The 14,993-nt window shown below is 37.0% G+C and overlaps 1 protein-coding gene across 1 annotated transcript in view; it reads right to left on the bottom strand.

Annotated features, from left to right (window-relative positions):
* Positions 1 to 14,993, bottom strand: part of LOC135080230 (cell adhesion molecule Dscam2) — a 115,684-nt gene that overhangs the window by 74,522 nt on the left and 26,169 nt on the right. The window contains exons 3-7 of the mRNA XM_063974912.1: positions 13,872 to 14,070; positions 12,240 to 12,395; positions 3,899 to 3,962; positions 3,518 to 3,804; positions 2,287 to 2,422 (exon numbers count right to left, since the gene is read on the bottom strand). Of these exons, the coding sequence (XP_063830982.1) occupies positions 2,287 to 2,422; positions 3,518 to 3,804; positions 3,899 to 3,962; positions 12,240 to 12,395; positions 13,872 to 14,070 (842 nt within the window). The remainder of the gene's footprint in view (positions 1 to 2,286; positions 2,423 to 3,517; positions 3,805 to 3,898; positions 3,963 to 12,239; positions 12,396 to 13,871; positions 14,071 to 14,993) is intronic.

The following is a 14,993-nucleotide window of genomic DNA, read 5'->3' as shown; positions in this document are numbered from 1 at the left end:
TTATTTATCCAACTACTACTAAGCTCTTGAGTTCGTCGGTCCATCGTGCAGTGAATACTTCTCGACATGAAAATTTGGAGAACACTCTAATAGAAACTATAATAAAGTAATGTTGTGAAGAACACTTATCGTAACAAATTATACTACAGCAAGAAGAAGAAGGGTAATAAAATTTCACAACTCATAACGTCTGGTTATAGTGAGCGCACTTTTCTCATTTGCGAAGATTAAAATGGGGCATTTCATTAAATCATCCGGTTATTGGGTAGCCTGGAAACCGAGGTTCCGTTTATTTTAAAATATTTAGTTTTAACGCAATAGTGTTACGGTTGAATTTTCAAAAACTATTACACCACCTATAAAAAATTACGGTTGCCTATTGTTGTTTCACGTATACAATTTTTTTACAACGCCAGTTATTTGTGTGGGTTAAAATCCCAAGGGGGATAATGATGGGCATTTGTACCTGGTGGTGTCATGTAATGTATATTTAGGTATAATACATATACTTTTTAGGCTTGAAATCTAGTAGCTTTGTTTTATTAGAGGCTAAGTAATTTTAAGAACAGTAAATTTTTAGCTATGTGAAACCTAGACAGTCCGCTGTTTTCAAAACCTTTGGTTACATATAAAACCGAGGTAAAAGACTGGAAGCGCCTCATAGCTTGTTTCTACAGCCGGCGAGAGGCGCTACACTGTGTTTGCTTAGAGGCGAAACCTTTTAGCTGGCAGATAGAGTGACAACAGATATGAACACATAAGGAAGATCATATAATTTTTCAACTAAAATAATATTATATCATATTTTAGACTTTATGAAGAAAAATATATTTAGGTTTTAAAATACAGGATGGACCAAAAATTTTTGCAAATAGCAACGCTTGATTTCTCGAAAACAGTTCGAGATATGGACGCGTGGATGATGGGAATCTGTGCATAGTTTCATGAATTTTCTTTGAAAAAAAAAAAAAAACTACACAAAACGCATGCTGTTGTTCCCGTGAAACGTTCCATAGTGAGTGACTAAAAATTTATGAAATTATGCACAGTTTCTTATTACTCATGCGTCCCCCTACCTCGAACAGTTTTTTAGAAATCAAGTTTTGCTATTTTCAAACAATTTTGGCCCATCCTGTAGATCTTACGTTTTGTATTGCAAAGCAATGTTCGTCACAGCAAAGTGGATTATGACAGAAACATTGGACGCACCATGCCAAAAGTTTAACAGAATATAACCAGCATGATATCCATTAGCGCGATCTTTGTACCATCGCTTTACATTATGAAAGCTTTGGTAAATGCACGTTAGTCCCATTTTAGACGGGATAGTCTGCATGACAGATGCTTCCATTTACTGGCGCGCGGCTCCAAAGCATCGCCTAAACAATGGGTGAACGGACGGGTAAATTATAAACGTCGCTATTCCGCGAACAATGGAGGACATTATCGCGCCCACAGCTGGGCACTGGCCAATTATGGGCCTTGCTGGCTAGACCAAGTCAGGGTTTTACCTTAGAATTTCGGAGAAAATTTTCAGCATGGCAACACAGTATCTCTTTTTTAAATAAAAAGTTGTATAAAACATTGGAACTCTTATCGAATTACTCGTAAATGTCCGAATAGAAGATTTTTTGGCCGCCTAGCTGAGCTAAATTAGAAAACTTAAATCGCAAATTGGTTGACGAAATCAGTTGATTGTAAAAATGTCAAAATAACTTTTAATAATATTATGGGACTTGTTTGAAAAGTTGGCAGCTCTGTCTGTTTGAAGTCCAGAGAGCTTGATGTAGGTCAGTTTTTAACTTTAGTAGTAAAGGCAAAACGATTTTTGAGCAAAATTGATGCCTGGAATTCAATCACATCGAAATTGGCTTTAGTTCAATTTATACTAAGCCTATAACTTAGACTAGTGTTACAGTATAGCTACCATACGAGTAAATCCATTAAGTATGTGACGGCGAGGCTAATTGACGCAATTTCCGACATCTATATTACATACCACTCACTGATTAATCACGAAATATCAGAAACTATAACACCTACAAACTTGTTTGGCAGGTTTCATACACATAGTGGAATTTTGTAATGTCATCTGGAGAGAAATTCTTAATACTATAGATAGAAAATTTTACTCATATAAAATCGGTAAAACGGGGTCCACGCATGCGTAGTCTCGGGCGGCCGCTAGTAATAATTATGTATACTTAACACGTAACAAAATTAATGAATTTATTTTTTTTAAACAAAGATTCACACTTAACTTATAAATATATTGGACATTCTCACCTGTAACTGGGCACTGGCCACGCGTGCGCCGCACACGGCAGTTTGATGTCGTGCCCGGCTTGGACCCGCCGGGTCCTGGATTCGACGGCTACTCGGGGCCGGACGCCGCCTTTGGGCTCTGTCACTATTAGGTGACCTGTTGACAACAAAATAAAAATCAGACCAAAAGAAGATTATCTGCGCACGTCGCACAGGCTTTATGTGTAGCCTTTGTTCAGCAGTGGACAGCATTAAGTTGAAAGGACGATACATAGATACAGCACACATTGTTGTGCAAGTGTGTCCCTGCCCATGCACCCAAAAATAAATACACACCATGGGACTGGATTGCAATCTTTGCCTGCGTATTTACAAACTAATAATTTTGAAAAGTGTGAATCTTTATTGGTATTCTCATCATCATCTCAGCCATAGGATGTCCACTGCTGAACATAGGCCTCCCTCAATTATATTGGTATTCTGTGTTTAATTAAACAAAGGGCTTATAAAGGGCTTAAGACTTGGTGAAATTATTTTGAGCAATTTTTTTAGTATTTAATATCAGGAACATTTAAGATCCTAGTCCGCTAAAATAGTTTTCAGGCGAACTAAACTAAATAAACACGCGAAATATAGCATTATTAGGTAATAATGCAAACATAAATTAAGACAATGTAATAATATCGCAATAAACGAGCTTAGAATACAATGTAGGTATCACAAAGGCTCTATTGTTATGTGAAATGTTTTCACGCGATCTACAGGAGGGCAAGGTTCATGACGGTGTTAACATTACGAAACTGGTTATGGATGAAAAGAGATCATAAAAATGTCTTCGCCTGCCAAGTTTATGAAAGTTCGGAGGCGCTTTGAATTTAATTTAATAAGTTTCTGAAAGTGTCAGCCTTACACTGAAAACAATATTAGTAGTCGTTTGTTAGTGAAGGATTGTTTTTCTACTTCTAATATTCAAATAGTATTCAAACTGGTGTGACTCGCGACACTTAACAAGTAGCTGATGCAGAAGAGTCATATTTGGTCAATGTTGATATTATTTTTATTTTTATTACAAGAGTATAAGTATACCTACCTCTTGAAAGATGCTGTAAGCTTCACACTGACCAGACGGATTGACGAATCCTGATCTTCCTTAGTCGCCTCCTACGAGTGAGACTCTTATCTACTGGAACCAACCGGCCGTCGTCCAGCTGCTGGTATTTGTACCTGATGATGGAAGTAGAGGATCTCTTACCAAAGTACTGGCTGGAGTGAAGCACCCCGGTGATCCGGTCCCGGACGCGGCACCGGAACGCGCTGTACCGGTCCAGCGGGCTCACTGCGCTGATGTACAGCGACCCGTCGTCCAGCTGCTGGTATTTGTACCTGATGTAGAAACAGCATCTCTTACCAAAGTACTGGCTGGAGTGGAGCACCCCGGTGATCCGGTCCCGGACGCGGCACCGGAACGTGCTGTACCGGTCCAACGGGCTCACCGCACTGATGTACAGTGACCCGTCGTCGAGCTGCTGGTATTTGTACCTGACGATAGAAACAGCGTCTCTTACCAAAGTACTGGCTGGAGTGGAGCACCCCGGTGATCCGGTCCCGGACGCGGCACCGGAACGTGCTGTACCGGTCTAGCGGGCTCACCGCGCTGATGTACAGCGACCCGTCGTCCAGCTGCTGGTATTTTGTACCTGGTGAAAAAAAAGTTGCATCAGTTTATTATGAACATTTAAGTTTTGTACAGCTGATAGTGGCTGAATTCTCTATATCTAACTATTCTCTATACCAGTTAAAGGGTTAAATAGTAAAAAAACATTGTTTACGTCTTATTTGGAAATATTAGAGAATATCGTACCTGAGCGGAGAGATTTTTTACACGAACAGCACCTGCAGGTGCCCTACAAGCTCTGTTTGATAGTTAACTAACACATACCATAATAAACATCAAGGATTAAATCTAGCATAGCAAGAAAGTGTAGAAATTAAAACATACTTAGGTACCTACCTACATACGATTAAAATTTCTTGTAACTTCCTAAAGTGTCTGATTTACGATAGGTTACTAGGGAATTTTCACTTCAATGAAGGAGATTCAGTTATTTTAAAATTCCAAGCAAAAGATTGTTTTCAACGATTATGTTCTTCCAGTTAAAATTTTAATTCACTCACATAACTGAATTAACAATTTTCATGGAATCGTAAAATAAGCAGTTCATAATATGCAAATGTTGTACGCACATTTTCATTTCAAAATACAAATAAATTCCCCCGATCGTAATTAAATTAAATGAGTATTAAATTTTTCATTACACTCCACAAGTCGAATTTCACCCGCCAAATTAACAAGCCGCGCTCTTTTGTTTTTTTTTCTCGCCCACTTTTTTTTCACAAATCACGGCCGTACAGTCAGAAGTTGACTGGCCAGATTTAAAATTAGAATACCACGTTGTTAAGGAAAAGTTACGAAACTTTTTCGGCCATTGTTAGAAAAAAAAAAAATGATGCCATTAAAAATAGTACTGTCTGTTAAAAATAGTAGCAAAACTATTAATTTATTTTGAATAATTTGTAAATAATACGTTTCTTTCGCTGTGGAAATTTAGAAAAAGTACAACCACAACACAATTTGTGATAAAATTTGATTATGTTATCTCATGTAATTTTAATCGTAAAGCTTAACTAATCTCAGCACTAACTATAATTATGTTTATGTATTTTCAAGATAGTTAAATTTAGTTTGTAGTTAACTAAGATGCGCATCGCGCATAGTTTAATTTGCTTGGAGTACTCCGCTCGTTCCGTAACAGCGTTATGGCAAAACAAAGGAACCTTTCCTTAGATCAATTACCATAATAATGCACGGAAATTTTGGAGTAGAACCAAAAACAGTTGAGTTTTAACTAGCTTTACTTTAAGTTTCTTGGAGATGTAAGAATATTTCAACTCTTTCATATTTTCTAGTTAAGGGTTCCGTAAGTGGGACTAGGGTAAAAAAAACCTCTAACATATTTTGTTCCCTGGTTAGGAGATATTACGCTTCAGTTAATCTGTAAAAATAATTAGGCTAAAACAGGCTATTAATAAAATGAATAAAAAATAGTGACAACGAATACGACTTCGACGTATGAAGGTGACTGAGTTTTTTCGCCACTTCTTAGCGCCAGTCAATAATTACGTTGTTCCTATGGTGGTAGCGTAAAATACATAGTAGAAAAGGGCCTATATTCTAACTAAAGAATTATAAAACGTGTCGACGTTTTATGAACTGTATTTCCATACTGTTAATAAATAGCCGTGACAGGATACCCCCCAAGTTTCGCTTAAGCGTGCCGCATTTTCTTTTGGTGAAAATGAGATTTCGGATGGAAATGTAATTGCGTGTGTCGTGAGCTTTACTTGACAAGAGTTTTGATGAGAAAATTTCGTGACAAATATTTGCCCATCGCTTGGCACATTTTGAATGGGATATAAATTTTACTCACTTTAATTTGCGTATGGCATTAAAAAGATAAGCGAGCAATTGAATTTCTTTTTGATATTTTATTAAAATTGCGTTTCTAAAAGTGGTACTTATCTTAAATATTGAATTCATACAGTTCGAGTAGGTAAATATATAGGCTAAACCCAATTTTCTTGATGATTTTCTTATCTGTAATCTCATTGAATAATTAAGAATCAAACGAACTTACCTGTGATGTTTGATATCTAATTATACGAGTGTCTTGACCGAAGATGATTATGTTTTACATGCAGCAGTACCTGGGATGATGCCGTCCTTATCACACTTTTAGAGAATATTTATTTAAAAATATAAGTTTTAAATATAATAAAGTACGTGTTTTGACTCCTCAGCACCGTAGTACATTCCGCGGTCCGCCATATTTCTTGTCATTATTTTAGAGCAAATTTTTTCGATCGGTTAAGGGTAATTATTCTCGGGTGAGGTGGGACTGTAATCATCTTCGGTCAAGACACTCGTATAATTAGATATCAAACATCACAGGTAAGTTCGTTTGATTCTTAATTATACTTCGTATCTCTCCCGAAGATGATTATGTTTTACATGCAGATGTTTAGAGCATCGAAAAAATTACAACCGTAGAAACTATTAACTTGTTCAAGGTATTTTAGTAAATAAACAAAACATTGTTTACTTTCGTAATTATTAATGATGGTTTTGAAACGAACAGTTAACAAAATCACAATCACACAAAAAGTTAAATTAAGTAAGTTTCTAGTCTAATATTTAAGAAATGCCTACTTGACAAGATTCGGTCCACCAGCTTGCAAGCCTTACGAATGACTTACAAATTTTAAATTATTATTAATAAATTAACGCCAGCCCGGTGGACGCAGACGTAGCCCGTATGGCGGGTATTATGAGCGCTATAAAAATAGATATTATCAAATTTGAAGTTCCACTGAGTTACCACTTTTTAAGTGGTTTTTGGTAACTGACAAAAAGATTATCATCTGTGCGTATACCAATAGTCCTGTCAATGTAAGATTTAAGTGTTGAGGCTGGGCATAGTACGAGGTTGTCCATAATGTACGGTAATATATAGGTACAATAATAAATGGTTGATAAAATTAATCGAGTCCGGTTTTCATGTTTTCATCAATTTCATCTACCTTAATTTATATTTAGTCTGGACACAATAAAATATTATTAGTAATATTATTAGATAAACTCGGAGTATTCATTATCTGTGCAGAAACCAGAACTAGAAGAGGTATACACTTAACTGTAAATTTTTTCAGGGAAATGATAATTTAATACCAAGTAGTGTCATATTTAGGCGGTCTGAGGCGAAACACGCTTTTGAGAAAACGTTTAATACAGTCATTAGTAGTAATATCCTGATATAACAGTATAGATAAAGTCAAACGGTAACCATTGAGAGTACTGTACTGTAACTAACACGAATAATTTAATTTGTCCGTTGAGTATTCCAATAAATGAGCTGAATTGGAATTACAACCATGATTTTAGACCTGAAGTATATTGTATAATATTAGTATGTACTATGTGAGAAAGATGTCATTAACATATCCAGAGAATTAGTAGGTGCGCCTCGCCTCAACTGCGATTGCCTGATAAGATGCCGACCATCAGGGTTAAATCCGCATGGAGAGGATGATCAACTCTGAAGGGCGAACACAACAGATTTTTGTTAGGTTCGAAACGTATGACTTTTGAAACGAGGAGCTTTGACCACAATAGGTACCACGGTAGTAGGTCAGAATGGTACTACTACTATGCCCTTAGCGCCATTCTTTTTTTTTTTTTTTTTTGTATAAAACTTTAGAAAGTTACGTTAAATGTGAAAGTATCAATAACTTCGGAAATGGGTCTAACTCCCAAGATGCATTCGTAGAACATTGGTGATTTTAAATAGTAAATGTACTTGCAAATAAGACGAATTCTGGAATACCAAAAGGTAATGTAATTTCTGTAAATGCGTAGTCTGCTAAATTCATAGTACGAGTCTATATTTGATTGACGGGATTCGAAATCTGTGACCGCGTTTTCACACCCAACCACACCAATTCCATAACTCTCGAACAGTATTATTTAAAGTGTGCTGTATACTACCCCGTTTTTTTATTAGGCAATAACCGTTGTATTGTCTATTCTTAATAAGTAGGTGAGATGCAAATGTTTCAGGATCATAGAGTGCAGCGAGCAATTCCAGGGTATTTAAATGTAAAAGTAACTGTAACTGGGACCAATTTCCGATGGCTGTTACACGATGCGCGATTGCGGTTGAGGTTGACCAGTGGTTGAGGCATCGAAACAAATAATTTGATTGCAGGGTAGGTACATGATGTGCTGTGTCAATGTAATCTCTCCAGTCTCCACTATGCTAAATTATGTTTTAAATACTTGGCAGATGCATTATAATGTTTATTGTAGTTATTTGAGTAATTGAGTGCCAAGATGTTTTTCCCGGTAACTTCGTGTACATCCAGCCGTAATTATAACGGCGGGGCACGCTGAGGTCAATAACCCCAAGAATGAAGCAAATTACTGGAATGATATTTTTCGTAGTTTTTAGCATTACTAGTGTCTTGCACTTTTGTTAAGTTAAATTAATTTCTATCGTATTAAATGTAAATTTTAGAAATGTAAGTAACATTATTATTTTGATTAGATAAAAAATCTTTTGTCCTCCTACCCTAGTTGCTCTTATAAATCTCCCGTTGTTTGAATATTATTCCAGCATTCTGACCGTTCCAATACATAAAAATTGGTACAGGTATTGGTACAGATAGATGGCCGAGTGATTGCAAAAAGTGTAAAACTGCTTTTAATAATTTTGTAAAGACAAAAGGCACCATGCGGATGTAAGACAAAAACGATCGATCACGAAGAAATTCAAACAACTGAATATTAAAGTGCTTGGAGTTCCATGACAAACGAAGCCAAATTCATCCATTTTCAGCAATTGGTAATAAAAGATAGGAGTCTTTCAAATCTAAGGTTTTCACATAATAAAATGTATTGTTATATGTATAATTAATTATGTAAAGTCAGTGGTAGTATTGCATTTTAAAATAGTTCATATTAATGAATTTATTTAATTCCTTTAAATTTAGAATAAATCTATGTCTACAATTTGGCTTTTGTACAGTTGTCGAATATACCTACTACTCCCCTCAGGTGTAGTATGTGACCTACATTGGGGTACTCCAACTTGGCATGGTTAAGTTTAAAATGGAATTTCATAACCCTGATCCAGGACAAAATAGTAGTATCATTTAATTTTGTTATGTTAGGTAAGCCATTTATTTTAGTAGTATTTAAGTCTACCAGTTACTAGCACCTTGGTGCCTATCTGCTGAATAAAATTATCATCTCCGATTCGGTTGATGATAGTTGGGTCTCGGGTTAACCGGAGACGGCCCCGCGGCGCAGGCGGCGGCGGCGGAGCCGGCGGCTGCTGGGCTGGCCGGGGTTCACTCACTGCTCAGCGGCTGCCGCTCACAATGCTCCCCTTGCGTTTAAAGTCTGATGAGTTGTAGACGTGCTGGGCTGGTATTACTGAATTATATTAGTCATAGATGATTTCGAGTGGGCTGATAAATCTGAACCAAACAAGAGATTCGTTTTGATAAATCTTTTATGATATCTCTTTTTTTTTTTTTTTTTTTTTGCTTGCTAATGGAATTTGTGATAGCGTATCTTCTTGACAGTGATTCTCTAATGAGTGTCACAAAGTAACCGCCAGCATCGCTCAAGGTTTTCATAATTCCTTACGGAATATTATTCCATTTGTGACATAACTAGGTCATCAAATCATATTGAAGGCTCGATGAAATCAGTTGCAATAAGGATGCGTACAGCAAACAGAAGCAGAATCAGATGTTCAGTTGTATTGCTGCCTTTGTTGAAGTAATTATTATGCGCAATTTTTAGCAAGTAAATAATGTTTCATCAAGTCTTTTTTATTTGTAGGTAGGTAATCCATTAATCAATATTTTCCAACCTGTTGCTAGATCCTTGTGAAAGTCTTTGAAAGGCTTTGTCTTGAAAAATACCCGGTATTTTCGTCGGATGTAGGTAATTATTGTATGCTATTTTAGTAATACTTCACAATAAAGATTTTTGTATTTGATAGGGTAACAAATTATAAATACCCCATGTATATTGTATATTATTATATTTATAATTATGTTATACTATTTTACGACGTGTTGATACGTCTACCCACGTTATATGATAATACGTTAGGAAAATAATCAAAGCAAAATGCAATCAGTTTAAAAATGTCTTATCCACACACGATATATGCCGGGATAATTAATACGCTCAAAGGCAATAAAGCGTCCACACACGATATACGTCGGAATGTTTATGTATTTTGTAAAACACGATTTTTGTACGTGTAGTTTAGTATCCAAACACGATATACGCCGGGATAAGCAATAAATCATCCACACACGATTTACGTCGGGATGTTTATGTATTTTGTATAACACGATTTTTGTACGTGTAGTTTAGTATCCACACACGATATACGCCGGGATAAGCAATAAAGCATCCACACACGATTTACGTCGGGATGTTTATGTATTTTGTATAACACGATTTTTGTACGTGTAGTTTAGTATCCACACACGATATACGCCGGGATAAGCAATAAATCATCCACACACGATTTACGTCGGGATGTTTATGTATTTTGTATAACACGATTTTTGTACGTGTAGTTTAGTATCCACACACGATTAAGTCGGGACACAAAGTATTACCACGGAGGGTAGTTGAAAATATTCATTTTTAATACAAAAAATAGAAATTATTCACATTATTTCATAACAATTTCAAAATACACGATTCACAACTTACCAGAATGTTTTAAATATTTATGTATGTATGTCTGCAAATCTGCAGTGACTGCACGATGGAGACAACGATGTTTTTTCTGGTTCATCATCATCAGATAAAACTATAATTTGTCGTTGTCTATGTACATACGAGGTTTCTTAACAAACTTTTCACCATATCACTATTATCACCATTACTTGATCGTTTCCTTTTACCCATTTTTACGCTAAGTTATTTTTATTGAAAAAGTACGTGTGAGTCGGACGAACACCAACACAAGTAATGACAAGAAATATGGCGGACCGCGGAATGTACTACGGTGCTGAGGAGTCAAAACACGTACTTTATTATATTTAAAACTTATATTTTTAAATAAATATTCTCTAAAAGTGTGATAAGGACGGCATCATCCCAGGTACTGCTGCATGTAAAACATAATCATCTTCGGGAGAGATACGAAGTATAATACATATCATAGGTAATTCTATTTATATTCATATAATTTATTCTATTATTGATTTAAATATTTATAAGCTAGCTTAAACAAAATAATAGAAGCCCTACTGAATTTAAAATTAATTAACATTGTAATGTTAGTTACTGTTCTGCTATTTATTCGTGTTAAGTAAATAGCTAAGTACTTACATTAGGACTTAATTCAAAGTTAGATACAAATTCTACTGAAAGTTAAATGAAACTCAGGAACGATTAATTTTCGCTGTGTAGTTAGAACTAAAGTTTACTTTTCTGTATCATTAACTGCGATGTAGCTGCAAATGCAGTATATTTTGTAGACACGGCCAATGCTTTTTGCTGGAATAGACGTCTCAAGAGACCTGATTTAGCTTTTGTTACTCCTTCTAGCTTAATATATCAAGCAGATGCTCCTTTTTAATAAGATATTTTCCAGTAGAAGTCACCCAATTTGTTTCATGCAAAATTTCATGTAGATAACATTATTTAATCCTCTCGTGGATATAAAAAAGGAGTATTTGACTACGTAACTAATTTTATCATATAAGTACCTACTTGTTTTAGGTGTGGGTTCACCACATCAGTTCAACGGTCGAATTGTGCCAACACTTAGTTCCACGTCATGAGCTAATTGTGCTTAGGTGTGTGAGATTGACACGTCTAGTAGGAATTAATCAGTCTTACGTCACTCACCCAAATACCGCATCACGCTGGACGTCTTCGTCAGTGAACTAGTCGGTGCAGCTGACATGGTCAAGGCAGTGAGCACTACCGAGGAGTATTGATATATAAGAAGGCAACGTCTTTCTCTCTGCCACTCCTGTCGTAGCAACCATTTTATGACGTCACTCACCCAAATACCTCAGCACACTGACGTCATCGTCAGTGAACCAATCGGTTTCGCCGACGCGGTCGAGGCAGTAGGCCGGCACCACGCACCGCAGGACCGCTGCGTTGCCTTCTTTCTATGTACCACTTCTGAAGTACTAACATTGTGACGTCACTCACCAAAATACCGCAGCACACTGACGTCGTCGGTGAACTATTCGGTTTCGCCGACGCGGTCGAGGCAGTAGGCCGACACCACGCACCGGAGGACTAAAGCGTTCCTTTTTTTCTCTCTACCATATGTTGTAGTAACTGTCAATGTGACGTCACTCACCCAAGTACCGCAGCACGCTGACGTCATCGTCGGTGAACCAGTCGGTTTCGCCGACGCGGTCGAGGCAGTGGGCCGGCACCACACACCGCAACACCGCTGCGTTGCCGGCCATCACGTATTCATCTGGCACGTGCACCTCCCATGGTATGTTCAGTGCTGTGATACAAATTGGCTTGTTAATAAATGCTTTTTTAGCAAATGGCTATGAAAAGCAGCATTACGTCATGAGTACCTTCAAAGAATGTTCAAAGCCCTAACTGTTGTTAAAAAATTTTTGCAGAAAACAATGTCTTACTGTTAACTTACAAAACATAGACAGGGTTATTACAAAAAAGTTGAACACTGTTTTAAAATGTTATATTTCCCTATGGAACCTATGTACTAAATATCAATTTAAACAAGTGTTCAACGGGCGTTTAACTTTTTGTTATAAGGCCCAGAAAGTTTAAAATAATTTAATTTTAAAATCATCAGTTAAACAAAGAGGAAAACAAAACAATCGACTGTACATACACATATTCGATTACATTACTGAAATTCCAACTTCACTGCGAAATACGTAATTAGAAATAATGGTTGCTTTGAAACACCCGACGACTGTACACCCGGCATCGCTCCCTAATCCCTTTTATAGCCCGGTTTTTTCTTGCGACCTAATTGTTCAAAGTATTTTGCTTTAAGCTTTCTTTTCGCTCGCTTAATTTGGGCGCGTCTATGCGTGTAGTAATATATTTGATCCTAAAGACATTAGGCCTAAAGCAATTTTACGCAGGCGTCCAAACAAAAATATATTTACACTTGTACCAAGAAAAGTATATATTTTTAAGAATAATGGAGCACAAAGAAAATAAAGGCGCTGAAATGGTTTCTCTCCATAAGGACCTCTCATGTCTCCTCGATTTTTGTCAACAGTTTTGCAGATTGCTTTTGGACATAACAAAGTTTGTATGGCACAAACGAAGTTAGGGCTTCTTATATCCTCATCTTTTGAATTCTATTGGTCATATTCCCTTGGAAAATGAAATGCTTGGGACTAATTAGCGAATTCAAATCCGTTGCCTTTCAGTTCCTCGCTGGAGGCATTAAGAAATGTTTCTAAGGAAGTTCTGTAAAGCCGTGTTACGAGTACCTACATACACTTTTCTTTAAGTTGCCAAAAGTCCCGGAGTTCTTTTTTCAGCCTTGTATCTGTCACCTGCTGTAAATAAGTTGGTTCTGTAAAGTTCGACCTTAATTTGAGTACGGATACGGAACGTCGAGAAACATTTCTTGAAACTTTAAGGCCCGTATTGTGAAACGACGTTCAGACAGAACTCAATTCAAATTGAAGAACAGATACATACTCGTATTTGAGTTTACTTTCAGAATGCAGGCTCGAGTATGCTTTTCAATTGAAAAAATGACTGCCATAATAGAGATGAGTTACCGACATCCTTTTGAGTTTTCAAACACTGCACCGACTCTATCGTTAAATATCATCATCATTTCAGCCACAGGACGTACGCTGTTGAACATACGCCTTCCCCAATGATTTCCATATTGACCGGTTGGTGGCCGCATCCAGCACCTTCTATGCTACCTTTATGAGGTCGTTGGTAAACTTTAACTTAACACTTTTATAACAATTCTTACCAGCGTGTAAATGAATGTTCTTTGACAGCACAGCGAAACCTCCAGCGAGGCCGACGCGGCACCTGTACGTGGTTGAGTGCACGTCCCTCCGGTACCGATCGGAGGGGAACGGAGGCAGCTCGAGCGAGCCGTTGGCCAGCACTCGCCGCAGGCCCGCCACCGGCGTCACCGGCGTGCCATCCATGAGCAACCAGTCCAGCTGGAACAATGAGAAAGTAAGGAATTATTACTACTGCATTTATAATGGTTAATAATTAGTATAGGTACACGTATTCTTCATATTATCTGTAACTTTTATTTTATGTTAGGGACCTGAATATTATGTCAAACTAAATTAAAATTTCTAAAAAATCGACTGCCTCAGCTTCCATGTTCGTCTTGAGGCGGTGCCCACTTACCTAGTTACGTATTGTTTTATTTCAAGTTTTTGTAACAGTGTGTGTTCCAAATTAATAATATTATTCCTTATTTCACAATTTTCGTCGGAGTCTCAACGCAGTGTAAAATAATCCTTCTGTAGATAAAGTCAAAACTTTCAGTAGTGAATGTTCTTAAATCAAGTTTTCCCCAGACTTAAAAAAAAACAATAGAAACTCTGCTGAATTTCATAAGCAGGGAGCAGAAATGTCTAATTTGGGATAACAAGACGCAGTTACGTTACATCTGAGTTGGACGCAAGCAAAATACTTTTATTAGGGAGGAGGTCTGCCAAGAAAAATATGGAATTTGGGGCGTACTGGTCTTTGAATTAAGGAAACAACCCTCTAGGAAGGCGCAAGATGTTGAAAACTCCAAATTGTATTAACGTTTTGGTGAAAACTTATTCTCTTATACATTTTATTGTTGCGAAAAAAGTTGGTGAGACGTTCTGGTGCTCGTGACGGCTAAATACGTTACATGACGATATTTATACCGCACCAGGGAATATTCGAGAACGTTATAAGCCCCAAATTTTGTTCCCCAGTGAGTCTTTTCGCGGTTTTTCCCGACGTTTGTTTTGAAGTAAATATTTGACCTTTTTTCAGACAAATGGACTGGATCGTGTTATCTTGTTTTTGTCTGTTTGGGCGATGTTTTGCTTGGATTCTTTTGCAGAAGCTAAATAAATTGGTCTGGTGAGAA

The sequence above is a fragment of the Ostrinia nubilalis genome, chromosome 17 (genome assembly GCF_963855985.1).
Source record: "Ostrinia nubilalis chromosome 17, ilOstNubi1.1, whole genome shotgun sequence".
NCBI classification, from domain to species: Eukaryota; Metazoa; Arthropoda; class Insecta; order Lepidoptera; family Crambidae; genus Ostrinia; species Ostrinia nubilalis.
The sequence above is the reverse complement of the archived record's forward strand: the minus strand, read 5'-3'. Positions and strand labels throughout refer to the sequence as shown.